We start from the raw sequence: 24,020 nt of genomic DNA on the forward strand, positions 1-24,020 counted from the left end.
TCTAGGATACTTCAAGCTCATGTTAAGTGACAATCTAAATTCTGTATTTGCAACTGTGTTTTGAGCAGAGATGTAACAACAGGTGGCTGTGCCCAGATCCACCATTGCCAATTCCAGTCCCGCTCAGACTGGGGATGAACTTGCTGTAATGTCTGTGCTGAAGGAGGTGAGACCTGCGTTTCACAGCGTGGCACGTCTGGCCAGTCTCCCTGGCCTAGTGGTAGAGCTTGGGCAGGACGATAGTACGGATTTCTTTTTACTGATTTAAGCTTTTCTTGGGGAAAAATCTAATTCTCTATTGTTTTCTTTCCTAGATCCAAGTCTGCCTCGGTCTAGCCTTCCCAAATCAGCGTTAAGGTACGCTGGCAGAACTACTTTGGAGGCTGCGCCTGGCAGCAGCAGCACAACCGAGCAAACACCAGGCCGCGCTCAGGGCTCGGTGGCTCCGGCTGACGGCGGCACCGGGGCTTCCAGCGACGCCCGCTCCCGGCCGGTGCAGCAGCCGGTGCCGGCTGCCCGGGGCTCCGGAGGGCGCTGCCGCGGCTGCGAGTGTGTGCGGGACGTGCCGGGCGGGCCCCCGCCACATGGCCGCCCCCGCCGCCAGCCCCGCGCCCCGGCCCCGGCCCGGCCCGGCCGCGGCCCCGCGGTGCCCCCGGGGCGGCCAATGGCTGGCGGGCGGCGGCTGCCGCCGCCTACGTGCGGCCGGCGGGGCGGGGCTGCGGGCCCGGCGCTCGCAGCCGGCCGCGGACAGACCCGCGCCTCGGACCCCCAGCCCCGACCCCGAGGGCCCCGCGCTCAGCAACGGGGAGCGATGCTGATGCTGGACTGCACTTCAGAGGTGAGCTTTGGCAGGGTCTGTCTGCGGTTCTGTCTTACCGGGAGCACGGCTGCGGAAGTGAATGAGGTGTAGTTTGCCTGGAGCTGCTGCTATTAATGTTGGGGCACTGCCGCTGTCGATCGGTATTTCTGGTTAAGAGATTAAAAGCCAAAAAAGTCTTTCTTGCACTGCTCTTTTTATAAAAAAAAAAATTAAAAGGCAGTCTCAAGGAACATGAAGATCCAGTGATTTGCAAGGGGAGTGTTTTTTGCTGTGATGCAGTGTTCTGAGACCTGCCGTGACTTACACTGGCAGTAACATTTCTTTTTTTCTTTTGATATCTTGTTTCAGTCTGGTAGTTTCAGCAACTTATTTGAGATAGGAACCGGTGTGAACGCACCTGCAGATACCTTTGGTCAGTCTCCAGTTCACTTGGCTGCTTGTGGTGGTGAAGCTTTTTTTCTACTGTGGCAACTGCAGACAGGAGCAAATCTGAACCAACAGGTAAGAACACATACATTTTATTCCTTCCACTTCTAATCTGGCATGTCAGTAAATCCATTTAATATTATTTACATACTTTTTATCTAAAAGAGGTTTTTCTTATACTCAGTTGTATTGCATGCATATTGGATTGCTTATTCTAGAGTAACTTCTTGCATGAACCAGAAGTCCTGTCTATATTGCATTAGCAATTTCACTTGCAATGTATAATTCAATTTTCACAATTAAAATGCTGCATGCAGCTGTCCAAACAACTTAATTCTTTTACACAACTGAGTATTTTTCCTCCAAAAATTCTGTCCCTACTTCCAGTAAATGTAAGGATTCTTACTCTAGTTGCTTAGTTTAATTCCTCATACATCTGAGCTGGTAGCAAGCTATTGGTCACAGCAATCCCTGAATGGTGCTCAGAGATGCTGTTAATCGATGTAGAGAGTATTCTGTGTAAGTTATCTTTTAAATTGCAAAGGTTAAACAATGAGTACTGCAGGGGACAACACTTCTACTTTGTGGTGATGAATACACTAGATATTTAACAGCAGTTACAAAGTACACTTTACTAGCTATATTCATTTAATCTCTCTCTCAGCTCACAACAGACTGGTATACATAAACAGTCATTTTGGAGACAAGACAGCTTTATCCTCTTCCTCTTCTTTCAAATGATTGTTAAATTGCGTTTTTAGGATTGCCTTGGAGAAGCCCCGATACATAAAGCAGCAAAAGTTGGGAGTTTGGAATGTCTTGCTCTCCTTGTTGCTGGTGATGCTAAAATTGAGTAAGTTGAGCTACATTTAGTAACTTCAGTAAGAGTGTCAAAGGATGTGCTTTTTACACAGTACATTTAACTTGCTCAGAACATGTGTGCTAAGGCTGCAAATAGAGCATGACTATAGCCCTAATAGTATTAACAACTGACATAAACACCAAAGGAGCACAGACCACATGCTCACATGCTATTGTTTAGCTATATACCTCTGTAAGAACTGCTGAGAGAATATTCCTGATCATAATCTCACCTTCTTGCCTTTCTGATATGCTAAGCCAGTAACAGTCTGATGACAAATTTATTTTAAAATAATTATTCCTTTTTGTATTTAATACCAGCCCCCTCTACGAGCCCTATGCTATCCTTGACAAACCTTCTTGGTATTGATTCCCTGTACTTACTTTTATTCATCTGCCTAAATTAACACTTAATCTGTGCTTGCTCATTATTCCAGTTTAATTGGTTATTGTTAATTCTGTATTTCAGCTTGTGCAACAACAGTGGACAGACGGCAGCAGACCTCGCACTGGATTATGGCTTTCTGGAATGTGCCAAGTTCCTCAGGACAATTCAGCACACTCAGGCAATGAAACTGAGAGGACAGTCTGGACACTCGCTAAGTGACAAACATGGCTTGCAGAGAGAGGATCCAACTGCACAGAAACAAGAAAGTGAAACCAGCAGATCCATAAACAGGAAGAGGAGAAGATCAGATGGTGTGTAATAGTGTTGGTTTAATACAATTCAGAATATTCTAAAAAATGTTTTTAGCATCTAAGTAAAACAAATGTGTGTTAGACATAGAGCAGTCAGATTTAGAAGCCTGCTAGTAAGGATGAAGTTGCATTGGTATTTAAGGTTAGGGTCTTCTTGGAAATGGACAGTACATGTGGGATGCCACTTAAGAGGCTACTTTAACACAGAAGAAATAAAAATCATAGGTTCTCTTACTGATGTACTGATGAAGTAGCTACAGACTTGTTTTGTTTCTTTCTATGACAGATCTTGTCTCCTAGCTGCCAGAAGAAACAGCTGTAATCCCAACATGAAATAAGGGGAATCTGAAGTCTGAAGAACCATGACTGGATGATGCACTGAGCAGTCAGATGCGTGTGCTGGGACACTGTCTCCTTCTGAGAAGGAGGAAAGCTTGTTTATTGTTACTTCTTACAGAAGAATGCTGTGAGGTTTTTTCCCCCCCTAGAATACTTGTATTCATACAGCTATAAATAAATGAGCATGTAAAAATTCTCTTGCATTTTTTTTCTGTGTAAATATGAGAGCAAAATCAATAAAACTCAGTGCATATAGCCATTCTTCTCCCACTCCTAAAATGCATCATCAAGAGTACCAGCAGCAAACAAGGCCTTTGAACAGATTGATAATGGACAAGACAGCTGGCTACGTGGAATTTGAAAGGCAGAGGACACTTCATCCTTTTGTCATGAAAGAATTCCATAAAACGAAAGGATTTGGCATTGAGTCTACAAACATTTTAGCAGAAGAAAAAATCCTATATAAACACAAAGTTGTCCTATGGAAAAGTATAGAGTATTCATTGCCTAATAACTACATTTGTAAGGAATACAGTTCAAAGCAGGTAACTTATTTCTAGAGGTTTCATTTAAAAAAAATAGTTACTTAATTTAAGTTATTCAAGCAACATTTCTGTTTCAACTGGGTTTTGATTGACTTAAAGCATTATTTTGATAAATGACAGGACAGTTTTATCTAGATCAGCTATTATTCTGTCTCAGCACGTTCAGTGTAAGAGTGAATTCAAATAGCTTTTGGTCGTTGAGGTAGGCACAGATTATAATAGGCGTCCTTGTTCCAAAAGTCCGGGCCCTTCCATCCACACCAGCCCTGTCCAAGGAAAAGCAAGATAGCTTTTAAATCTACTATGAATTCTGGTTTTCCTGTCTACTACTATTGCATCTATTCTTATTTTACTAATCATACTAATCTAAGTTGTATGAATTATTTTCAAATGTCTACAGAATGCAATGACAATTTTCAGAAGGTTCTCTACATGCCTGGAAACACATAAATGGAAAATACATTACAGGGACACTCTCCCCCTTCCTCCTTCCCCAGCTTAGTTCTTAGAAAGTATCATCTCCTCCCTATCCCCACCTCCCCACTACCTTCTGGTGCTACTGAGAGGTTAACGTTATTCTGAAACCACCATTGTCACAGCTTCCTTTTCTCGTTCTGAATCCATGCCTTCTTTGGTAATAGTTGATATTTCAGCCCCAGAGCTCCTAATACCAGAAATTGTGCTGTTCAACCTGATTCAGGAGAAAGAAAGTCTAACAAAGCTTTTAAGTTTGCAGAGTACCACACAATTATTGGAGGTGTTTTTGAAGAAAAGAGCTACACACAGTTTACCTTAGTTCCTCCCCAGACACTTCTGATGAGGAAAGTGGATTCTGCATGTCTTTATCCTCCTGGACCACTGGACCATTTGTAACAGCCTTTGGTCCTACATGTTCTTTGGAAATTGTTTCTTCCTGTATTCATTTCAAGCTTTGACCATTATAGGCCAACAAAGTGTTTCTTAAATAGCTTTTTTGCTTGTTTTTGTTTTTTTTTGTTGTTGTTTTTATTTTTGGTTGGTTTTGGTTTTTTGGGGGTTTTTTTTGTTAGGCCTACACAAGGGTATCAAAGATTCTAAATAGAAGTTATTATTTGCAACTTAATATGAGAAACAGAAAAGACATTCATTGCCCAGCACTGACAGGATGATTTAGCTGCTTTCAGAGTTTACATTTCTGACACTATGTTTACTGGTTTGTAATGTGCTGCATCATCCCTTTTGGTGGCTTTAAATGTGGAAATGCATTACATACCCTTGAGCCTTTTAGAGTTTCTCCACATTTTCAAAACAGTTCAGTACCTACCCTCTGAACATAGTTCAAGGTCTGATCTGAGAATAGTTAATGTTGGATGTTTAAAATAACTTTTAAAATTTAAAATAAATTACCTTCTCTGCTTCTTCTGCCTGAACAGAATTTTCTGTTTTTTCAAAATACAAAAGACATTTATCATATATACTCCTGGGTAAAAGGGGAGATGGGTGAATTCAGATAAAATAAAGAACACTGTTTTATAGTATAGTAAGTTGATGTACTTGCTGATCTGATACATCTCCTCCAAAGACACTAAGTTTCAGAAACTGACAATATTTAGCATATTGTAGTATGCAGGTTAACTGGGGTCAGCACTGTTTCCATAAGGAATGGAGAAGCCATAGAATGGCCAGTTTGTATTTGGCTGGACATTATCTGTTTAATGCCAAAATACATGTATATACATAAATGTGTGTGTATATATGCGCATCAAGCCTCACCTTTTCCAAAATAACATGCAGATCTTCTCCTCCAGTGTAATGTGGGTCTAGAATCAAGTATTTTATGTGCCCTGTAATCTCATTCCAAGCCACTCCTAATATCGTGTGAGCCAAAACACCTCCACCTAAAATAGGAGAAACACAGATTGCTAAGTTTTTTTTCGCTGAGATTGACTTAATGTACAAGGGTTAAATAAAAGTACATCAAAACCTTCTATTAACATATTAACTTGGTTATCAAGATAATTCTGAAAGTGTCTGACATAAGATTCTTCACATTATTAAACAACATATCTTTACTACATCTAAGAAAGATTAGTTGTAGTAACTAAAATAAGTAGAGAATTTATTTTCCAAATTTCTTCCAAGCAAGGCAGGTTAAATCCTCAACACTTCCACGAGATGAAGTCAAGAATATTTCAAACATCTCTTTTGCACTTTTTCTTTAAAGAAACCTAACTGTAGAAAAGAAACCTGTAAAATTTCCTGGTGGTAGAAAGACTGAAATTAGAACAGAAATCAGGATTTCTGGGTAAGGTTTATCTGCTGTTTTCTACAAAGTTACATCAGTTACATCAATGAATATCAGGGGCAGAATAGTAAATTCTGATTTCCAGCCTGCAAACAGGAAAAGGGGATATTTTGATGAGATGGGCACAGGTCAACTCTTGCATGTTTCTTTCAGACAACATGCAATACTTTGTGTCCCTGCAATATTGTAGTAATAGCTCCACACAGCAGGTAGGGATTACAAAATCCCTGGAAGAATACAAGCAAAAGCAATCCCCAAAACGCACCCTCAAAAAGCCAATCTTCAACTCTCCAACAACAACAAAATTAAAGCAATCTACAAGAGAGCATTACAGGGATGGATAAGTTATAGACTAAAAGATTTTTCAATATAGGATTCTACATTCTTTAAATTCAGACAAAAAGACTGCTGAAAGGCCAAGAATATTTAATTGACTCATGGATTGGTTTGGGTTGTAAGGGACCTTAAGCATCACCTACTTCCAACACCCCTGCCATGGGCAGGTCACCTCCCACTAGACCAGGTTGCTCAAAGCTCCATTCAACCTGGCCTTGAGCCTTGGGCCACTCCCGTGGCCTTGGGGCACCCAGAGCTTCTCTGGGCAGCCTGTTCTGGTGTCTCACCACCCTCACAGGGAGACATTTCTTCCTAATATCTGATCTAAACCACCACCATACCAAAGTCTGGACTTCTGGCACCTATATTTTGAGAAACTTACACTGTATTATGTAATGCCAAATACAGATTGCAAAAATTGCTAAAATTAATGTTATTAAAGTTGAAAATAATAATATCAGTATTACTAATTTCCTAAAACACAGCATGGAAATAGTTCAGTTAATGTCACAGTATTCTTACAAATGGAACTTCTTCTCTTACCAATATTTCAGATTATTAAAACTGGTCTTAAATCAAATTTGGATAATACCCTTCTCTTCCAAGCCAGAAAAACAGTACTGTTCTCTGAGAGGAAGTTCTGGGGAACTCTACGAACTTCTGCTCAAGCAGAGAATGTTCTGACTTAATAGCAATTTATGAAAACACCATTTAGACTGACTTTTGTTACCATGTTTAATACTGAGTTTGAAAGAAATACTGAATAAAAAGATACCAGCCAAACTAAATTGTGTAATTTTCAAAGCTACCTTGGGAATACTGTAATTTTTAGTTCATCTACAGTTTTGATTAACTCTTGAACAGTAAATTAAATGGGTTCTAATTTAAATGAAACTCAGCACAGGGAGGCCATGCACTTTCATTAGCATTCTTCAACTCTCAAGCACTTACCAATCATAATTGGAGTTCCCTCAGTCTTGAAATGATTAGCAAGCTCTCTTCCCTGCAGTGCTAGTTCAGAACCCTGGCTAGGTAAGAAGAACAATAATAGATTTGTCATTCTCACTAGGCTCACTTCTCTAATTATTCATTAGACTTGTTCACTGCATAGACAACTGATTAGAAAGTCACTTGGATTATTCCTTCGTAAACTTCCTGAGACAATCTGAAAAACGTTTTCTAACACAAGGTCTAGTAGCTAGGTAAGGAAATTAATACAGACATTTTTACTATTTTGTCTTTATATTTCTTTATATAGTGGCTAATCTTTTTAAAACCCAATGAAAGTCTGTGTGCCCACTTCCCAAGCAGAGAGAATGGATTAAATGCAGACAGAATACAAAACTGGAACTCTGGGAAACGGTGCATTTATGATAATGGTTCCAGTACCGGTGTTGCTAGTGCAGCTGTGATGTCTTATTTCCATAAGGAATTAGAGATGTTAGCTGCAAATAAGCCCAAGGCAAAAATGCCATCCACTGCCAGTGACCAGCTGAAAAAGCTGCATGATTGTTTCTTCTTCCCAGCGTGGTACTGATGTTGGTTTTTCATAACACTGAAAAAAACTGGTGCTCCCTTGTAGCAGCACTATGAACAATTCTACCCAGTTCATATGCAGGAATGAAAATCTTCCTACTGGCAGGGCCTGCCCCCGCTGCTATAAATAACAGGTGGATGATCTGCCAGTAAAAGCTCTGGAACAAAAAAAATTATTAAAATATTGAAGACCTGAACGATTTTCATAACATTAAGGATCCCCATCACCATGCTCTTTTAAAATATCTACACTGTGATTTTACTCTAAATAAACTTAACACATGAGAAGTATTTTGACTTTATTTTCATACACACTGTTAGTATATGCTCTTAATTTCACGATTGTATTTATCACATGTGTAAGGATTTGTTAGTCTGCTTAGTACTAGCTTAGTGGTGCCTAAATGATAAAAATATGGTGATTTTTCTTTTCATAAATGCTAAAGATTATTCTTTTTGTCCCAAATATCTTCATAGGGTCCTTCACTGTGTATGAGAGCATCAGATTGTCAGAATGGAAACAAATTCCTTGCTTTATCTGCCACACAAACACAAAAAGGAGAACATTATTTTCCAGACTTCTCAACAATTTGCCTCAATCCTAAACTCACAAGCTAGGTCTGTGGCTGCAGCAATAAGTTATTTGTCAGTGCGCATTCAGTTCTCTGTGGTCATCAGACTGTGTGCCTGCATCAAAAATTGTGTTTGTGGTTCAAAGGAAAAGGCTGAATTCCAAATCAGTTTGCATATCATTAAGCAATTTATAGATGGAGCACACCTAATGGGAGCCACATTTCTTGTGGAAGCATTAGACCATTGCTTTATAAAACTGGGCAATTTGCATATTATTAAGCACTTTATAGCAACTGGAAACTGGAACTCCAATCTCCCAAGAAATTTAACACCACCTTCATCTGTAAGCACTTAGCACAACTAAAGGTGGAATACAGGCTTTATAAGCAAGGAATTCTTAAAAGACTTATTATCTCTTTAATTATCCCTCTTCTCCCATGTACTGTAATCATGATTTGCATTTTAAGGCATTCAGTCTTTTTAGCAATTACCAAGCTACTAAACAGGTAGTGATTCTTACCTGACAAATAATATTTTGGATGTTATTCCAAAAAGCTGATTCAAAACAAGCTGTACCTCAATTGAACCAATCCATTGCCGTGACCCAACAAATGCCGCAGGCTTGTCTCCAGCATCAACCAGTGCCTTTGCAACATCATAATGAGGAAGAAACCCAAGTATCAACAACATATAGTAGGGAATTCCACCACTTTTTGTGAAAAAAGTTGGTTTACATATATGGGCATGTGTTTTGAACCTAGATGGTCAAAAGCAGACCAATGAATGTTGAATTCATCACTGTGGTTATGCTTTGGAAATGCCCCTTTGAGCAGTAATGCAGAACTGTGTCCATGAGCAGAGACTATAACCCCAGGTCCACAGGCAGACTTCAGGCTGGGAGGGTGACCACTGAACTGTTTAATAATGGAGAGTGTCATTTGTACACTGCAGAAGCCACTTCATAGACTGATAAGCTTGGATTTCTATTCAAAGCACTCAGGAAAGGATCCATAAAACAGTGCTCTGAGGAAGAGGCCACTGACACATGTCAAAGGTTATGGTTTATTTTAAACTCTTTTTCATTCTGAGACTTGTATGTTACATGCAGCACTTGAGAGGGGCCTTTTCTGCTCAGGACACAAAGCCCATAAGGTCTCCTGTAGGCTACTGCCCTCTTTTAGATGCCTAAAAGTACTACAGGAGTGCACAGACTTCAATAGCATTCGGGTGCGGATTGAGAAATGTTCAGGTAATGCAGTTTTATCTTTAGTGTTCACATCCCTGCTACATATGATAAATTTTTTTTAATGTAACGAATTAAATTTTACTGAAAATGTTCAGTAAATAAATGTAACACAAAGAATTACATTTAGAAGACTGAAGGTAACTGCAGTATTCCTTGATAGGCATACCCAAGTATGGGTATTAGCTACAAGCCTACAGTTTAACTTCAGTGCTGTTAACAGAAATGAACATATTCAAGTATGCATTTGAATTCAAAACAGAAAAAGAAGTGAAGAAGAGTTCAAAAATCAGGAAAAGCGCACTACTGTCAATGGCAAAGCTGCAAAAGGTGTCAGTAAATTCATGTGTAGCATCTGGGAAGTAATCCAGCTGTCACTTAATATGACAGCCAGTTTTAAAACTGATTTTAGCATGACACATTGGGTTCTTTGTTCTCTTTTCACTTGACAAAACCACTGAAAATGTCGTATCACAGCTTCTAATAGAATATTACTCCAAGGAAACATTTAAAAGACTATTTTAAGGTATCTTATTTGTACAGATAATGCCACCCAACACAGATAAACAATTCAGAACCACCAGTTCAAGTTAAGGGACAAAAAAGTCCCACAAATCCAAATTCTAAAATGTATGAATTTGACATTTATAAAATAACCTACACAAACCTTTCTAGACAAATATGCATAAAATAATCTTAAATATTCTGTACCTGTTGAATTTCCTTGTGTGTGGGTATAGGTCTATCCATGTAGCCTTGGTGCTTGAACCAAGAACAGATTGTCTGCAAAGACCGATAGGCACAGCCCCAGCCACTGTCATCGATGCGATCCTGCATATAGTGGTGGTAACTGTACACACCTTGTACTAAATAAATCTGCACAGCAGGAGAGAACACAGAAGCATCTGATCACACTTGCATCAGTTTTCAGAGAAGTCATATAACCTGTCACTTGCACTGTAAAGTTTTCAGTTGGGGACTGCAAATCTTGGGAAGATTTGAAGGGTCATTATTCATATGTGATTACTCTGCCTGTTTTTGTCTCCTAAACTTCTCTGTTCACAGTTTTAGTTTCTTGTCCTGGTTCTGAGAAACCTTTTAGAATATATGCTAAAAATGTGTACATTATTTTCCCAAGAAAATCCAGTTTCTTTGGGACAAATACAGCAAATTAAAGCAATGCCATTTTGTGCAGAGGAGCCCTTTTGCTTAAAAGGTCAAGCCAATTATTTCACTTTCTCATCTACACATCATTGACTATCTAAATTACTTATTTCAATAAAAAAATTTCTCAGTTAAAATAAAAAGGTACTTTCTGCAAAATGTTTCAATTTAAACGTACCATACCAGACTCCATGCCAGGTGAACTAAGATGTAAATGTGGATTTCTGAGATATCCATCTTTATATGGTTCATCTGGAAAATGATAAGCATTTGCTCTCTTGAAATATGGTCTGTCACAAGGCAGATTGTATAACCCATGCAATTCCTACATGCAAGTTCAAATAAAAATAAGAAACACAATTCAAATGTTGGATTAAAAGAAAGATCACATTATAAGTAGCAATAAAGACATAATTTTAACAGCATAGCTTAGCAAATTATTAAAATACGCTTAATTAAACATTCAGCAGGTATGTTTACTACTAGACCTCACCTCTCCAAGGAAGCTCATGCAGGCTTACCTCCTTTCTAAAGGGCCCACTATTTTATGCAGCCCTGTTACATAACACCTGCTGCTGGGGCCCCACTGAAGATACCATGAGTGACAGGTTTGTTATGAAAATATGATAAAATACACCATCATAGAAAAGGATTACAGTTTTATCAACACAGTAACGTAGATACACACACCAAATTATAATCTTAACTGATATTGGAACACATACTGAGACAAAGTAAAGATATTGGGCTTATAGTTCAAACAGATTCTGTCTATTTTTAAATTTCTTAAGCTGTTTGTCACACAGCAGCCACATTTAAAGAGATACACTGTCTTATTTCACAGAGCTTAAAAATGAAAGGAATGATGAGATCATCTAGCATAATGTGTGTAACGTGGGTAATACATGTTAGGCAGATGACCCAGCACTGAACCCAGCTACAGGATCTGCACTGACACTTCCCATCAGTGGCTAACAGTGAACAGCAGACAGAGAGCAGGAAACACAAACAGTGCCACCAGTGCCTGAGGCCTCTGCAAACACAAGGCTAGATTGGGTTTTACACGCCATGTAATGCTTCACACAGAAGAAGAAAATGTAAAAGTCCCCACAGCTTCTACACCTTTAAGCTGAAGAATATTCTTTTCCTGCTCTCAATACATGAAACTGTGTGACCTGGACTGGTATCAGCCTCAACCTGAAAGGACTGCTGCATCTCAATTATTTTTCCACCTTATCCATATTCTCTTTTCTAGGTGTGCCACCCACAAGGCAAAAATAAGCCATAAACTAGCTAAGCCTGGTCAGCTGTGAGCTACAAAAAGCAGCCCCCTCCAAACAAACAGACAAAAACCCCACAAAACCACAAGAAGAAAACCAAAACAATCCCCCCCAATACTAACCTTTTCAGGACGTGTGTTAAAACCTGAATGTAGTAACACACCAAAAGTAAACTGATGTTCTACCATAGAAGTGGAGAAATTCAAAGAATACTGTACTGGAAGTATAATTTAGACAGAATCTTTATCAACCAATTTTTATGTACTTTTAAAGTTTCTATTGTTCCCTTACAAAAATGAGATCTGGCATATTCTATAAAATAACTTCTAATAAATCAAGTTTCCACATTCAGTATAATGCTTTGGTTATAGTAAAAATAAATTATAAAAAATAGCAGTATCCTAGTATTTATTCTACATTGACTAAATGGAAAGCTTTACCACTGCTTCAATTATAGTAAATAAAAATAAAAAGAAAAGATCAGGTTCTGTTACGGTTTGTTGGCTTTACCTTTCTGTAACTTTCCAGCTGATCATCTGAAATACCTGTAGGATATGAGATGGTTACAAGGTGATTTTTTCCTGGTAACATGAAATGAAATTGTTCTGGTACCACAATTGATGTTCCCTTCACATATTTCATGATACATCTTTCCATGTCAGTTAATTGCCCATGAATTGCTTTCACTAGGAGATTTTGTACCCTGTGAAGTACAAGGGAGAATATTTCAAAAAGTAGAGCAGCAATGGTGAATCATTTTTTCTCACAGCTGTTATACAATACCTAAATGCATGTCTGACCTGATAGTGCAGATGACTGCACTACTTCAATGCTTCTGCTCCCACAGGGAAAGGCAGAGCCCAACCGTGCCTTACTCAAAGCTTGTCTGCACACAGAAACCAATTCCTAGTGATTCAATCCTCCAAAATGCAGCTACCCTGCTCTCATATCAGAGACACAATCAGTATGAGCATTTGCCAATAAATAAAAGTTGCATATGTGACTAATTTTTTTTTTTTTTTTGCATTCTATCCACTCCAGTTAGTATCACTCAGAGTCAAAACCTATGGAAAAAATGCAAGGAAAAAATACAGAGGCAGACTCAAATGTTTTCCATCTGTACCTACCCAGCTGCAGCCCCTAATGTAAGGCTGAGATTACAAGGACTCATCAAATACACCCCAACTCTCAGTTTTATACATCTCACATACAAGAATTTCTAGAACATCTTCCTGACTTTCTCAATTCCTTGCTAAGCAATGGTTATGAGTTATCAAATCTGCCAGACATTGATAAACTGAATTTTTTATAGACAGCAAAAGGATCATGTCTCAAGATTATTAAAGTTAACAGCTCTCTACATGAGCTTTTATTATTTACACAGTTAAAAGTACATCACAAAAATGCTATATACTTTTCATTAAACTGATGAATAATATAGTTTTACTTCATTATTTCAAGAAAATGCAGAAATAAAGCTGAAAAATTGCAAGTTCAAGATAACACTTACTTTCCCCACGGTTCTTCTGGAGAAACAGATACAACAACATCAACTGGCAATGTCATATTTATGTAGTGGTGTTCCTCCTTTTCCCTTTCAATGACTGGAGCCAAAGCAGCTAATGAAGATGTCATTTCCAACATGAGGTCTACATTGATGATCTGCTGCTGCAGAGAATAAAGACACCAATAGTACATCTCCAACAACACATGCACCAAGAAGGGAAAAGTAAGATTGCAGATATTTGGTAGCAAACTCAGGAATTAAATACTTGAGTTTAAAAAAAGCTGGTAATGTTAAAGACAAACTTCTATGTGTTGATCTACCATAGGTGGATTTCTGCATTCATGTTGAGTCTCAATGACTTTAAAAGCATTCTTTTAAGTCATGTCAATGCCTATTTGTGTACAGAAAAACCTAGGAAGGGTAACTTTTAAAATGTTTAAATAATAATTTGTCTTATATAATTTATTAGTGGCTGAGAAACATACCGTATCCTGTAACTTTTTATCCTTTTTTTTGCCAAGCTTTCGTTTGGTCTCATCATCTTGATCAAATCTGAATTATCAACAAAAAGAGAAATTTCTATAATAGGAAATTAATCTCTTAACCCTGCCCCCCAGTTTTTAAATATACTCACTGTATAAATCGTCTTATCTCCTTACATGCAGACTCATCAGTCAGCTCTGGAACTGTGGTCATACCATTGTTAGGCCACACATAGACTGGGCTGTGGCAAATTCTGAATACAAGAACCTCTGAGGACAGTTTGTTTTCAAGATCACTGAAAACATATCCTAGTGCCTTTTTTGTTGATGCCTCTGAAACACAGTAAGGATATAATTAGCCTAGAAAATTCCCTCACCATTTTTTAATAGCTACTGGGCGTACATTTAATAAAGTTGTTTTGACTTGGAATAAAGATGCAAGTGCTGTTATGATCAGAAAAATGACTGGGCAAACAAAAACTGAGGTAAGATTTCACTTAGCAGGTGTGTCTCAAATGTTCACATTCACACCTCCCTGAACAAAAGTGTACTGTTTCTCTCACATGCTGTCAAATTTACAGAATAACCTACTCTGCAGTCACTTACCACATCTAATAACTCTTAACCAAGCCTACAGCTGCAAACAAACTTCTATGTACAGACTTTTACATATATTTAGGCTTTTGAAAAAATCCTGGAAAGATTCAATCTGAGTCACATGTTTTTGACTTTGGATCATTGTTCAGAAATACAAACCAAAACCAGAGAAACCTTTGGAAAAGCAGGGCCTACATTCCAACTGAGGACCAAATTTTGGCCAACATAAACCTGTAAGCCACAGTCTGGTTTGCCTGAAATTTTATTACTGGTATATACAGTTGTCTTTCAGTTCTTGTAAAGTATTTAACCCAGACCTTACAACCTGAACCATTACTGGATATGACAATATAGGATATGACAGAGTAACTTTGGCACATTAGCCACGTTTTTTTCCCCACTGTGAAGGTTAAAAACCATTAATTTGAATACAATAAGTTTAAAAAGCCTAACAAGCTATCAAAGACCATGCTGTATCCCTCTGATGCATTAACTTAAATTTGGTGACTATTAGATAACTTTTGTACTAGAAGTCTGTAAAAACTACATTATTAAAAAAGTCAAAGGAAAATTGCTCCAAAAGAAAAACCTCACTGCCCTTGAAAGGGAACAGTATGCCATATTTACACACAAAGAGGTGTGAATACCATGCACTCGGACAATTCAAACATCAGCCTGCTTCACTGTGGTTACAAAATTCAATACACTGTACACAATGTCAAATGAGTAACCCTTCTCTGAGGATGCAACTCACAAAATGCTGCTTTGGATTAGGTCAATCTATTCAACACTTCTGCTCCACATCACGAGCTCAAATAAGATCAAGTTTCTTATCAAGGTTCACTAGACAGAATTCAGAGTTTCTACTAGAGACACGTCCTTTTAAAATGCAGAACGACTGAGAGTGGAGCTAAAACCAGCCTCCTTCCCCGTCCTGCCCTACAACAGCTCAATGGCCACTGACAGCCCTGAGCAGGCTTTCTGAAGAGAATGTCACCTTACTGTAACAGTGTGGGACCAGAGGAGCCCCTTAATGCCATATGGACTAGTCCCTTGCTATCACATGGAATTGCAGTAGACAATCCCTAAATTCAGTAGAGTGACTAGTTAGCTTGTTCCTCTCCTCTGTTTCTCTAGAAAGATTGGACCACAGTCTCAAAATTGTATTATTAATACAGTCCTGTTATAAACAAATTCATTGGCTTAAAGTTTTAAGTTTGCTTAAAATTTCAGGGTCACCTTTGGCTTCAAGCTGAAAAGTGGTCCCAATAACACATCCATAAGTAAGAAGTATATGCAAAGGAAATTAGTTTAAAATGTCAATGTAAAGTTTATTTCAAATTAAAACAAAAAACATAAGATGGAAAAAAACTCGGAAAATTTATGGAGATAAAGAATAACATTTTGCACTTAATCATTACAGGTTTCTGAAGAAGCACTTAACCCTGGTGAAATGCTAAGAAAAAAAATATAATAAATAGTTTCTTAATAAAAGTTTATATAAGTATTAGGAAATCTATTAGTCTTATAGACACACCATCAGTAGTTCCAAGCTGAAATGCAAGATCCAAGCCTCCTCTTATTCTGAAGAGTATATCCATAGCTTCTAGAATTACCTAAGGAGAAAAAAGAAGCAACGAAAATGAACAGCCATTTCCACATGCCTTTTCTCAAGCCACAGCTGACTACTGTTATACCACAGTGTGCAAGCACACCAGCAATTACTGCAGCTGTTAAGGTTACAGAAGGCCAGTGAGTAAACAGGGAAGTGAGTGGTGCAGCAGTGCACAGTCACTGCAATCAGCACCTCAATTACACCTTAGAACACATTTCCTACCTAGATAAAAATGCAATAATTTTATACTTCTACCACACAGAAACACTTTAGGTAAAATGTCATTGTTTCTCATTGTTTCAATCCAAATATCATGTTTCCCATAATATAAGTTCTTACATATATATATATATATGTATATATAAAATACTCTTCCAGCTCAAGTAAAGCAAGGACAGAACCAAATAGAAAGGTAACTAGGCACATCTGTAAGTATGCATTCATTAGTTAGGAAATCACAGTTTCAGGGCAATGACAAAAAGAAAAGGGGGTGGGGGTGACATACACAACCTCTAGAACTAAGGCTGAGTTTCACACTTTACAGGAGAGCTACTTATGCCACCGTAGATACCATCCAGCTGTTTCTTCCCCCTTCTGAAGCCCCTGCTCTGTGTCCCCACAACTGCTCACTGCAGACATTTGAACTTCACCAGAGAACTCATGCAGATGGAAAAACACCCTTCTATTTAGAGAGGGCTTTTTCAGACAGATCAATCCCTAGTAAAGTTCAATGTACCAGACAAAAACAGCTGTGGCAGTACAGAGAGGAACAAAAGGTGACAGATGAGTGTAGGTACTGCTCAGTCTAACAGTCCACAGAAAGAATGGTTAACAGCTTTAGCTGCTCCAAAACACCACCAAGCACCTGTAAAAATAATTATCCTAGGACCCTTTGGAAAGACTTATTGCACAACCAGTTGGTTACAAAGTGCAATGCTATTGCTACTCATGAAATAAAAACCTCAAAACATAGGACTAATTTTCTTTCCATTAAAAGCATTCTAAAGAGAAATACGCAAAATATGCAGGCCTTGAAAATATAATCATCTACTACAGTTTATCCGCTGGTGAAGGATTTTCAGGTTTCAGTGACTCTGGAGTCCCAAGAAGCAGTTTGGTTTCTGAAGCACAACCATGAAGTATTTTAGATAACCAGCTTATCTGCATTAATAGGGTCTTGGAGGGTGGGACCCACAAAAGTGCCAGCCAGAATGTGAAAAAATGTTTGCCTGGGTTGATGTGAAAGATGTTTTTTATTTGAATTATTACTACACAAGAATAATGTTCATGAATAATAAGAAGAGCTCTGCAAAAGAAGCCACTTTTGACAGTGGCTCATCATGGACATCACAGAATGGGTGAAGCTGGAAGGGACCACAGTGGGTCACAGAACCACAGAATCTTCTGAGTTGGAAGGGAACCACAAGGATGATGAGCCCTACTCTTAAATGAATGGTCCATACTGGGGATCAAACCCACAATCTTGGTGTTAAGGTCATCTGTTCCAAGTCCCCTGCTCAAGCAGGGTCATCCTACAGTACATGGCATAGGATTGTGTCCAGTTCGTTCTTGAATATCTCCAGTGAGGGAGACTCCACAGCCTCTCTGGACAATCTGTTCCAGTGCTGGGTCACTGCACAGTAAAGAAGCTCTTTCTCACATTCAGGTGGAACTGCCTGGGCATCAGGTTCTGCCCGTTGCCTCTTGTCCTATTGCTTGGCACCACCGAGAAGCGCCTCGCACCACTATGATGACCGCTTTCCAACAAATCCCTGACTAAGGGCAGGCAAGCTCAGTCCCCCAAGGGAGAAGGAGAATGGCAGGGGGTATAGGAAGGCGTCAGTGCGGGAGGGGCCACTGCCCCTCGTGTGACACAACCTGGGCCCTGCAGAAAGGGGACCGACGGGCCTCCGCATCTCCCCCCCGAGGTACCCCCGGAGCTGGAGGCCCAGACGCGACCGCCGAGCTCCCAGCCGGCAGCGGGGACACCAGCCCCCAGCCCGCCCCGCCGCTAGCTCAGCCCGTACGGGTACACTCCCCTCCCCGCTAGGTAGGACAGCCACTCACCTACCTAGGCTTCCACCCATCCATCCATTTCCCGGGGATGAGGAGAGGGGGGCCGGGCAGGGGAGGGGCGGACTCACCACGTCCGTCAGCGCCGCCGCGGGGCCGGGCCCGGCCGCATCCTCTCGGCGCAGGCGCGCTGCCGCCGGGCCGGGGGGGGAGCGGCCCGTGGTGCCGGCGGGCCCCGCCTCCTCCGGCCGCGCAGCCGCCGTGCCACGGCCCCGGGCCCCACTGCTTCCCGTGCGGCCGGGATGGCGGGGCCGAGTGTCGCGGCGTTCCTCCCGGACTCACCCCCCTGCCGTGCCCTGCCGTGCCCTGCCGTGCCCTGCCCTGCCCTGCCCTGCCCTGCCGTGCCCTGCCCTGCCGTGCCCTGCCCTGCCCTGCCCTGCCCTGCCCTGCCCTGCCCTGCCCTGCCCTGCCCTGCCCGCTTGCCGGCGCGCTGCAGGGAGTGCGTGGGGCTGACCGTTCTCTCTTAGGCAGCCATGGCTGCGCTCAGCCCAGCCAGACGGTGGTATTATGTCCTCATGATTTCTGCAAATCCATTGGGAGACGCTCTGGAATCCCGCTTGTCCGGCTGCTGCCTCACGTTACTGCTCCTTCCAGGCTAGGCTCGTTTACGTCCTCCGTCCTCAGGAACACTGAGATGCTGAGGTCCAAAGTCGTCCTCATTAACCCCCTGATCAATGCTCTGTGCATTAAGATACAGAATTTAACTGCAGGTCTGTTTATTTCTAATAAATTATTTCTATCCGCACAAACAAATGCTAACTAGCTTCATAACAGCGCGTAAAGTGGTTTCCAAGGGTCAGTTTTCGGTCATCTCTGGTTGTTTCTTGTCGCCTGCCCTTTGGTTCCTTACCTGATGGCGAGATGTCCCAACAGTCGAAGAACAGCGCTGAGGTTGCCTGATGAAGTGATGATGCATTTCACACAATGTGAACCTCCACACGTTGCAAAAAAACCCTCCAGAACAACCAAAAAAATTTGAGCTTTTTAAAGCCCGCACATACTGTCTGTTCCACGTGCTGAGCACAAGTATAATATGGCTCACCCTTCCATCGTACACAATGTTCCAGCATATTGCTTTTTATAATCGAATGTATAAAATCTATTCAATTCAGTGTGTTTCCACTGCTGTGCTGCTGCAGCTTTTGTGCTCTGCATCCACATGCCAGACAGGGCTGATGTGTGATGCTCATCTCTCAAAATTTTCTGCTGGAAATTGTGGTGGTTTCATCCAGGCAGCAGGCAAGCCCCACACAGCCACTTGTTCACTCCCCCACCAGCAGGATCAGGGAGAGAATCAGAAGGGTAAAAGCCAGAAAACTCATGGGTTGAGATAAAGGCAGTTTAACAGGGAAAGCAAAAGCCACTCACGCAAAAAAAAGTGGAACAAGGAATGAATTCACTGCTTCCCATGGGCAGGCAGGTGTTCAGCCATCTCCAGGAGAGCAGTGCCCCATCACACATAACAGTGACTTGGGCAGATCCCCCAGTTTACACACTGAGCATGATCCCATATGGTCTGGAATATCCCTTTGGTCAGCTGGGGTCACCTGTCCTGGCTGTGTCTCCTCTGAGCCTCCCATGCAGCCCCAGTCTCCTCACCAGTGTGGCAGTACAAAAAGCAGAAATGGCCTTGGCTCTGTGTAAGCGCTGCCTGGCAATTACAAAAACACTTTGATATTATCAACCTTTTGTTCAGCACAAATCTAAAACGCAGCCCCATACCAGCCACTGGGAGGAAAATTAACTCTACTCCAGCCAAAATCAGCACAGATACATATGTGCTTCACCTTGCTGGCACAAAATCAAAACAACTTTTATTGAACACATATGTATTATTGAGATATCCTAAAACTTCATCTCTGCCACCATCTTTTTTATTTTTTGTCCATAACGCTGTGCATGGAATTGTTGTAATAGATCTGTGGACAGTGGATCTGATTGCTTTTTTATTTAATTTCTGAGTTGCAGGTATATTTGGGTCTTCTACTTACTGTTGTTTTAGCACACTAGATATGGAAAGCCTGAAGTATTTAAAACATTATTTAATGTGTTCATTTATTACTTTAGATGTGGATTTGGCAGCTCTTATGAAACAGTAAGAGTCTTGTATGTGTACTTCTGTCCACAATTGAAACACAAAGATATGTTCCTCCTGGAAAGAAGTTTTATACTTATCCAGGAAAGAAAAGGAGCTTGCAATATTGCTTCTTGCAGAGTATTTTATTAAATGTTTTTTGAGTTTTGAATACCTAAATAATTAATTTTGTTTTTACAGTTATGCAAATCTTACCATAGGTGAACAATATCTGCATGAACCTGGTGAGGTAGAAAGAATAAATGTAAAGGTAAAAAAAAGTCTTTATTATATCTTAGTGATATATGATTATTTATTACCGTTTACATGAACTTTTTGCTCCCTATGGTGTTCCCTTTAGCTTGAAATCACTAATATTTATTTACAAAGTGAAGGAAGGAAAAGAAATTAATGACCATTCTCTATAAAAAAGGTTTAGATATTGTTCATCTAGTGGTTTTGGGGTTTTTTTTGAGACATCTGGCAGTATCCCATGCAAGCTCTACCATTCAAGATTTGACCTTCATTTTTTATTTGGAGATCCTAAGCAAGAACACAATTGTGAGCAAACAGCGCCAGCTGAAAGCACAGTAATACTTCTATGTTGTCAGAAGAATGGGACCACATTATCCTAGATGCTATATAAAAACCCCATTGTTCCTTTTCTCATGTAAGTTCATAAATGTGAGCAAACTTGTAAATTTGCTTGCACTGGTTTTATTTCTCCTGTATATTTTTATCATATGTAGTGAAAAATGGCAGCCAGAGGACATTTTTGGTCTAGGGCAAGAAAAAGATTAGAAGAAATAATTCAGCTGCCTGCACTTGAGACAAATTCAGAGTCAAAGCTAAGCATTTAGTGCAGAAAATGAAAACAGAGAAAAGGAGGTGGGATAGTTTCCACTGGGAAAATAAAAAAACAAACCAAAACCAGAAAAAAAGGAGGAAAAGGATGAAACAGATAGGAATAAATATCTGTGAAGGTTTAGAGGGCATAAGAAATAAAGCCTGGAGCTAGTATGAGGAATATATAAGAACACACTTCATTAATTGATTAGTGTCATTATTTCTTAAAATTTAAATGGCTAATATTCCATTCCACAGAATATTTCATCTTGATACAGTTTTTTTTTTTTTTTGAGATGCTAAATTTATGCCGTTCCCTTTAGACTAAACTTTAATTTCACTTTTAAATGGGTTTATGATGCACAAATATCTATTCAGTGACTCCAGATAACTAATACAGTAACACCCCCTAATCTGTCACTTTCCAGCTCTTCAATTTGGAGCTCTGTCATCAGTCATTTAGTACTGTGCTCTGCTAACCACTGTTTTCCTTTTATTATGTTCTTTACCCTTGACTGATTTGACTGTCATTGATTCATCTGAGGAAGATGATGAGAGCAAGGAAAATGTAACTATTCCAAAAGAGAAAGCAAAGTGCTTACACACTTACAGTTGTGTTGGGTTGTTGGCCTCATAGATGAAGCACCTGAGATCTTTCAGAATGGAAATCTATTCAGAAAAGTTAGCTGCTAGAAAGTCAGGTTCCTCAGGCTGACAGTACTGGTGATCCCATGGCTCCCATGGAGACCTTCAGGCTCCCTGTCCTTCACAACTGATAAATGCATTTTCCTGAACATTTAAATTACATGTACTTCCTAAGCTACTGCACATTTTCCCTCTCTGCTATACAAATTATAATGGGAAAAATTGCTTTATTTTTGATTAAAATGCTTACAGCTGCACTTCTTAGGAATGCAGCCTCAGCAGACTGGGGTTTAGCTGTACTTTGAGACTGCAAAAAATTAATCAGATCCCTGCATGTTTTTTAACTAAAAGTTGCCCCTCTTGCAGTATTGGTGGACATAATGTTTCAGGAAAAGCCAATGCTGTATTCAATCCTATATGTTAGAATTCTTATTGACAATAATGCCCAAGCTCTGCTGTCTGTAACAATCCCTATACCAGTATTGGACGTGGAGTTTACCACAATAAACTGCAAGTGATGTAGGAATTTCCTTATTTTTTGCCAAAATGCAGCTCATTTTAGTGTTATGTTTTTACATTTTCTGTCCAATATTTAAGATCCTTTCCTCAAAATACAGACTTATGAAAGAACATTTAAAACTAAGAATTCCTCAAAATAATGACTAAAATTTTCCTTAGCATTTCTGTTGGAAATTGAAGGAATATTTGGGGGTTATATATATAATGTGATGCAGTCTGGTATTCAATATTATTACTTGCTTTTGCATGAAAAGTATTGTAATTAACTCAGTTGTATTGTAAATTGGCACTCAAAGAAGGTAGTATGAAAGGAGGCACATATGATCACATTTGAGGTCAGCATTCTGCTGACCCTTGTGTAATTAAAGTGTAATTAAAAAATCTGAAGATGTCACAAATAATAAGAAACGATTGATTTTCCATCATCTTCCTGGACCAAAAAGCATACCTGTTACAAGCATAATAACTTTAAATGTGATAAAGTAAGCTGCTCTGAGTTCTTGTTTTGTATATGCTAGCAAAAGTAATTACCACAGTTGTTTATTAGTGTCTAAAATAATTTTAATAAATGAAGAAATGAATTATTTAAAAAAGGGGAAGAAATGTGTAAGTGTTGCCACAAGACTTGGCTTTCAAAATTTATTCCTACTCTCGTCTGGAATTCAAATTACTTTATAAGGCTATATGGGTCACAGAGACCTTCAAAATCATGCTATACAGATGCCACTGAAAAACTATTATACTTTATTATTTTCTGACTTGATAAATGTGAAAAGACCAAGAATTTTCGTGTTCAAAAATGTTTTCCCCCTATGTTTATGGAATAAAATTGGGTCCCTCGGCTGGCAGACATAGCATTTGGTGATTTAAGCCTCTGAAATTTTTGGACAATGGCACTCAAAATGAATTCTGAACTACAAATAGTGCTATGCTAGAAGAGATTTGTAGTACACAGTGCATGTATATAGGTAGATATATTTTTGTCTTTTTTATCTTACTAAGCTATTCAGCCTTGCTGTTCAGCCTGAGGAAGGACATAATTGCTCCTTTCTCCTGCCCTGGATTGTCTGAGCCCTGCTGCCGTTGCTGGCAGGGGACAGGATCATCTCCAGGAGCATTAGCGCTGGGAAGGTCCCTGGGGAGCACCCGGAGCTCCCGCCAACAGTAGAGTGTCTCTTGGAAAGCGACGAAGCAAACGTGGCAAAACATGAACCTCGGGGGACTTCGGGCACCACCGGTCAGGGGCAGGCGGGACAGCCCTTCATTCCAGCACAGGCTCTCCTCCGCCCCCTTTTTCCTCCCCGCCGGAGGCTGCTGTGGATCGCCCGCAGGGAGCCCGCCCGCAGGGTGGCGGAGGAAGGCTGGGAAGGGAGGGCACGGGAAGCCTTCGCTGCCTGGCTGCCCTCAGTGGTGGCAGCAGCCGCTTCGTACGGCCCTCTTGGCGCTCAGCGTATTGCATAAAACCTAAAGGTCTGGCAGGATTTGTTGGTGGAAGAACAAGTTCAAACACAACCCTTTAATTTCACGTTAAAATTTAAAAAATCTGTAATATAATG

At 40.1% G+C, this 24,020-nt stretch overlaps 2 protein-coding genes across 3 annotated transcripts; one reads left to right on the forward strand and one right to left on the reverse strand.

Annotated features, from left to right (window-relative positions):
- The first annotated feature begins 723 nt into the window (after nt 1–723).
- ANKRD37 (ankyrin repeat domain 37) lies at nt 724–3,230 on the forward strand. The gene is made up of 5 exons (XM_082282390.1): nt 724–838; nt 1,169–1,321; nt 2,008–2,099; nt 2,577–2,806; nt 3,093–3,230. The coding sequence occupies exons 1-5, from the start codon at nt 812–814 to the stop codon at nt 3,104–3,106; spliced, it is 516 nt and encodes a 171-aa protein (XP_082138516.1). The 5' UTR covers nt 724–811; the 3' UTR covers nt 3,107–3,230.
- Nucleotides 2,815–18,480, reverse strand: UFSP2 (UFM1 specific peptidase 2). Of its 2 annotated transcripts, none has more exons than XM_082282388.1 (12): nt 18,452–18,480; nt 16,230–16,308; nt 14,248–14,428; nt 14,099–14,165; nt 13,617–13,774; nt 12,617–12,809; nt 11,005–11,151; nt 10,374–10,538; nt 8,940–9,064; nt 7,262–7,338; nt 5,443–5,567; nt 2,815–3,956 (listed from the first exon to the last, which is right to left on the reverse strand). In XM_082282388.1, the coding sequence occupies exons 2-12, from the start codon at nt 16,291–16,293 to the stop codon at nt 3,870–3,872; spliced, it is 1,389 nt and encodes a 462-aa protein (XP_082138514.1). In that variant the 5' UTR covers nt 16,294–16,308; nt 18,452–18,480; the 3' UTR covers nt 2,815–3,869. The 2 variants fall into 2 exon arrangements, with proteins under 2 accessions (XP_082138514.1, XP_082138515.1); XM_082282389.1 differs by having other exon boundaries at nt 18,379–18,479.
- Nucleotides 18,481–24,020: the final 5,540 nt, after the last annotated feature.

This window comes from Coloeus monedula (genome assembly GCF_965178545.1).
Source record: "Coloeus monedula genome assembly, chromosome: 5".
NCBI lineage: Eukaryota > Metazoa > Chordata > Aves > Passeriformes > Corvidae > Coloeus > Coloeus monedula.

Bases quoted from the DNA above. Each gene is read 5' to 3' on its own strand.
- UFSP2 (XM_082282388.1), bottom strand. From the start codon at position 16,293: ATGGATATACTCTTCAGAATAAGAGGAGGCTTGGATCTTGCATTTCAG. The intron at 11,152-12,616 runs GTAAAGCCAACA...ACTTGCATGTAG, and splicing joins AGCTGGAAAGTTACAGAAAG to GAATTGCATGGGTTATACAA. The intron at 3,957-5,442 runs GTGAGGCTTGAT...TTCCTTGGACAG, and splicing joins TGCATGTTATTTTGGAAAAG to GGCTGGTGTGGATGGAAGGG.
- ANKRD37 (XM_082282390.1), top strand. From the start codon at position 812: ATGCTGATGCTGGACTGCACTTCAGAG. The intron at 1,322-2,007 runs GTAAGAACACAT...TTGCGTTTTTAG, and splicing joins GAGCAAATCTGAACCAACAG to GATTGCCTTGGAGAAGCCCC. The intron at 2,100-2,576 runs GTAAGTTGAGCT...TCTGTATTTCAG, and splicing joins GCTGGTGATGCTAAAATTGA to CTTGTGCAACAACAGTGGAC.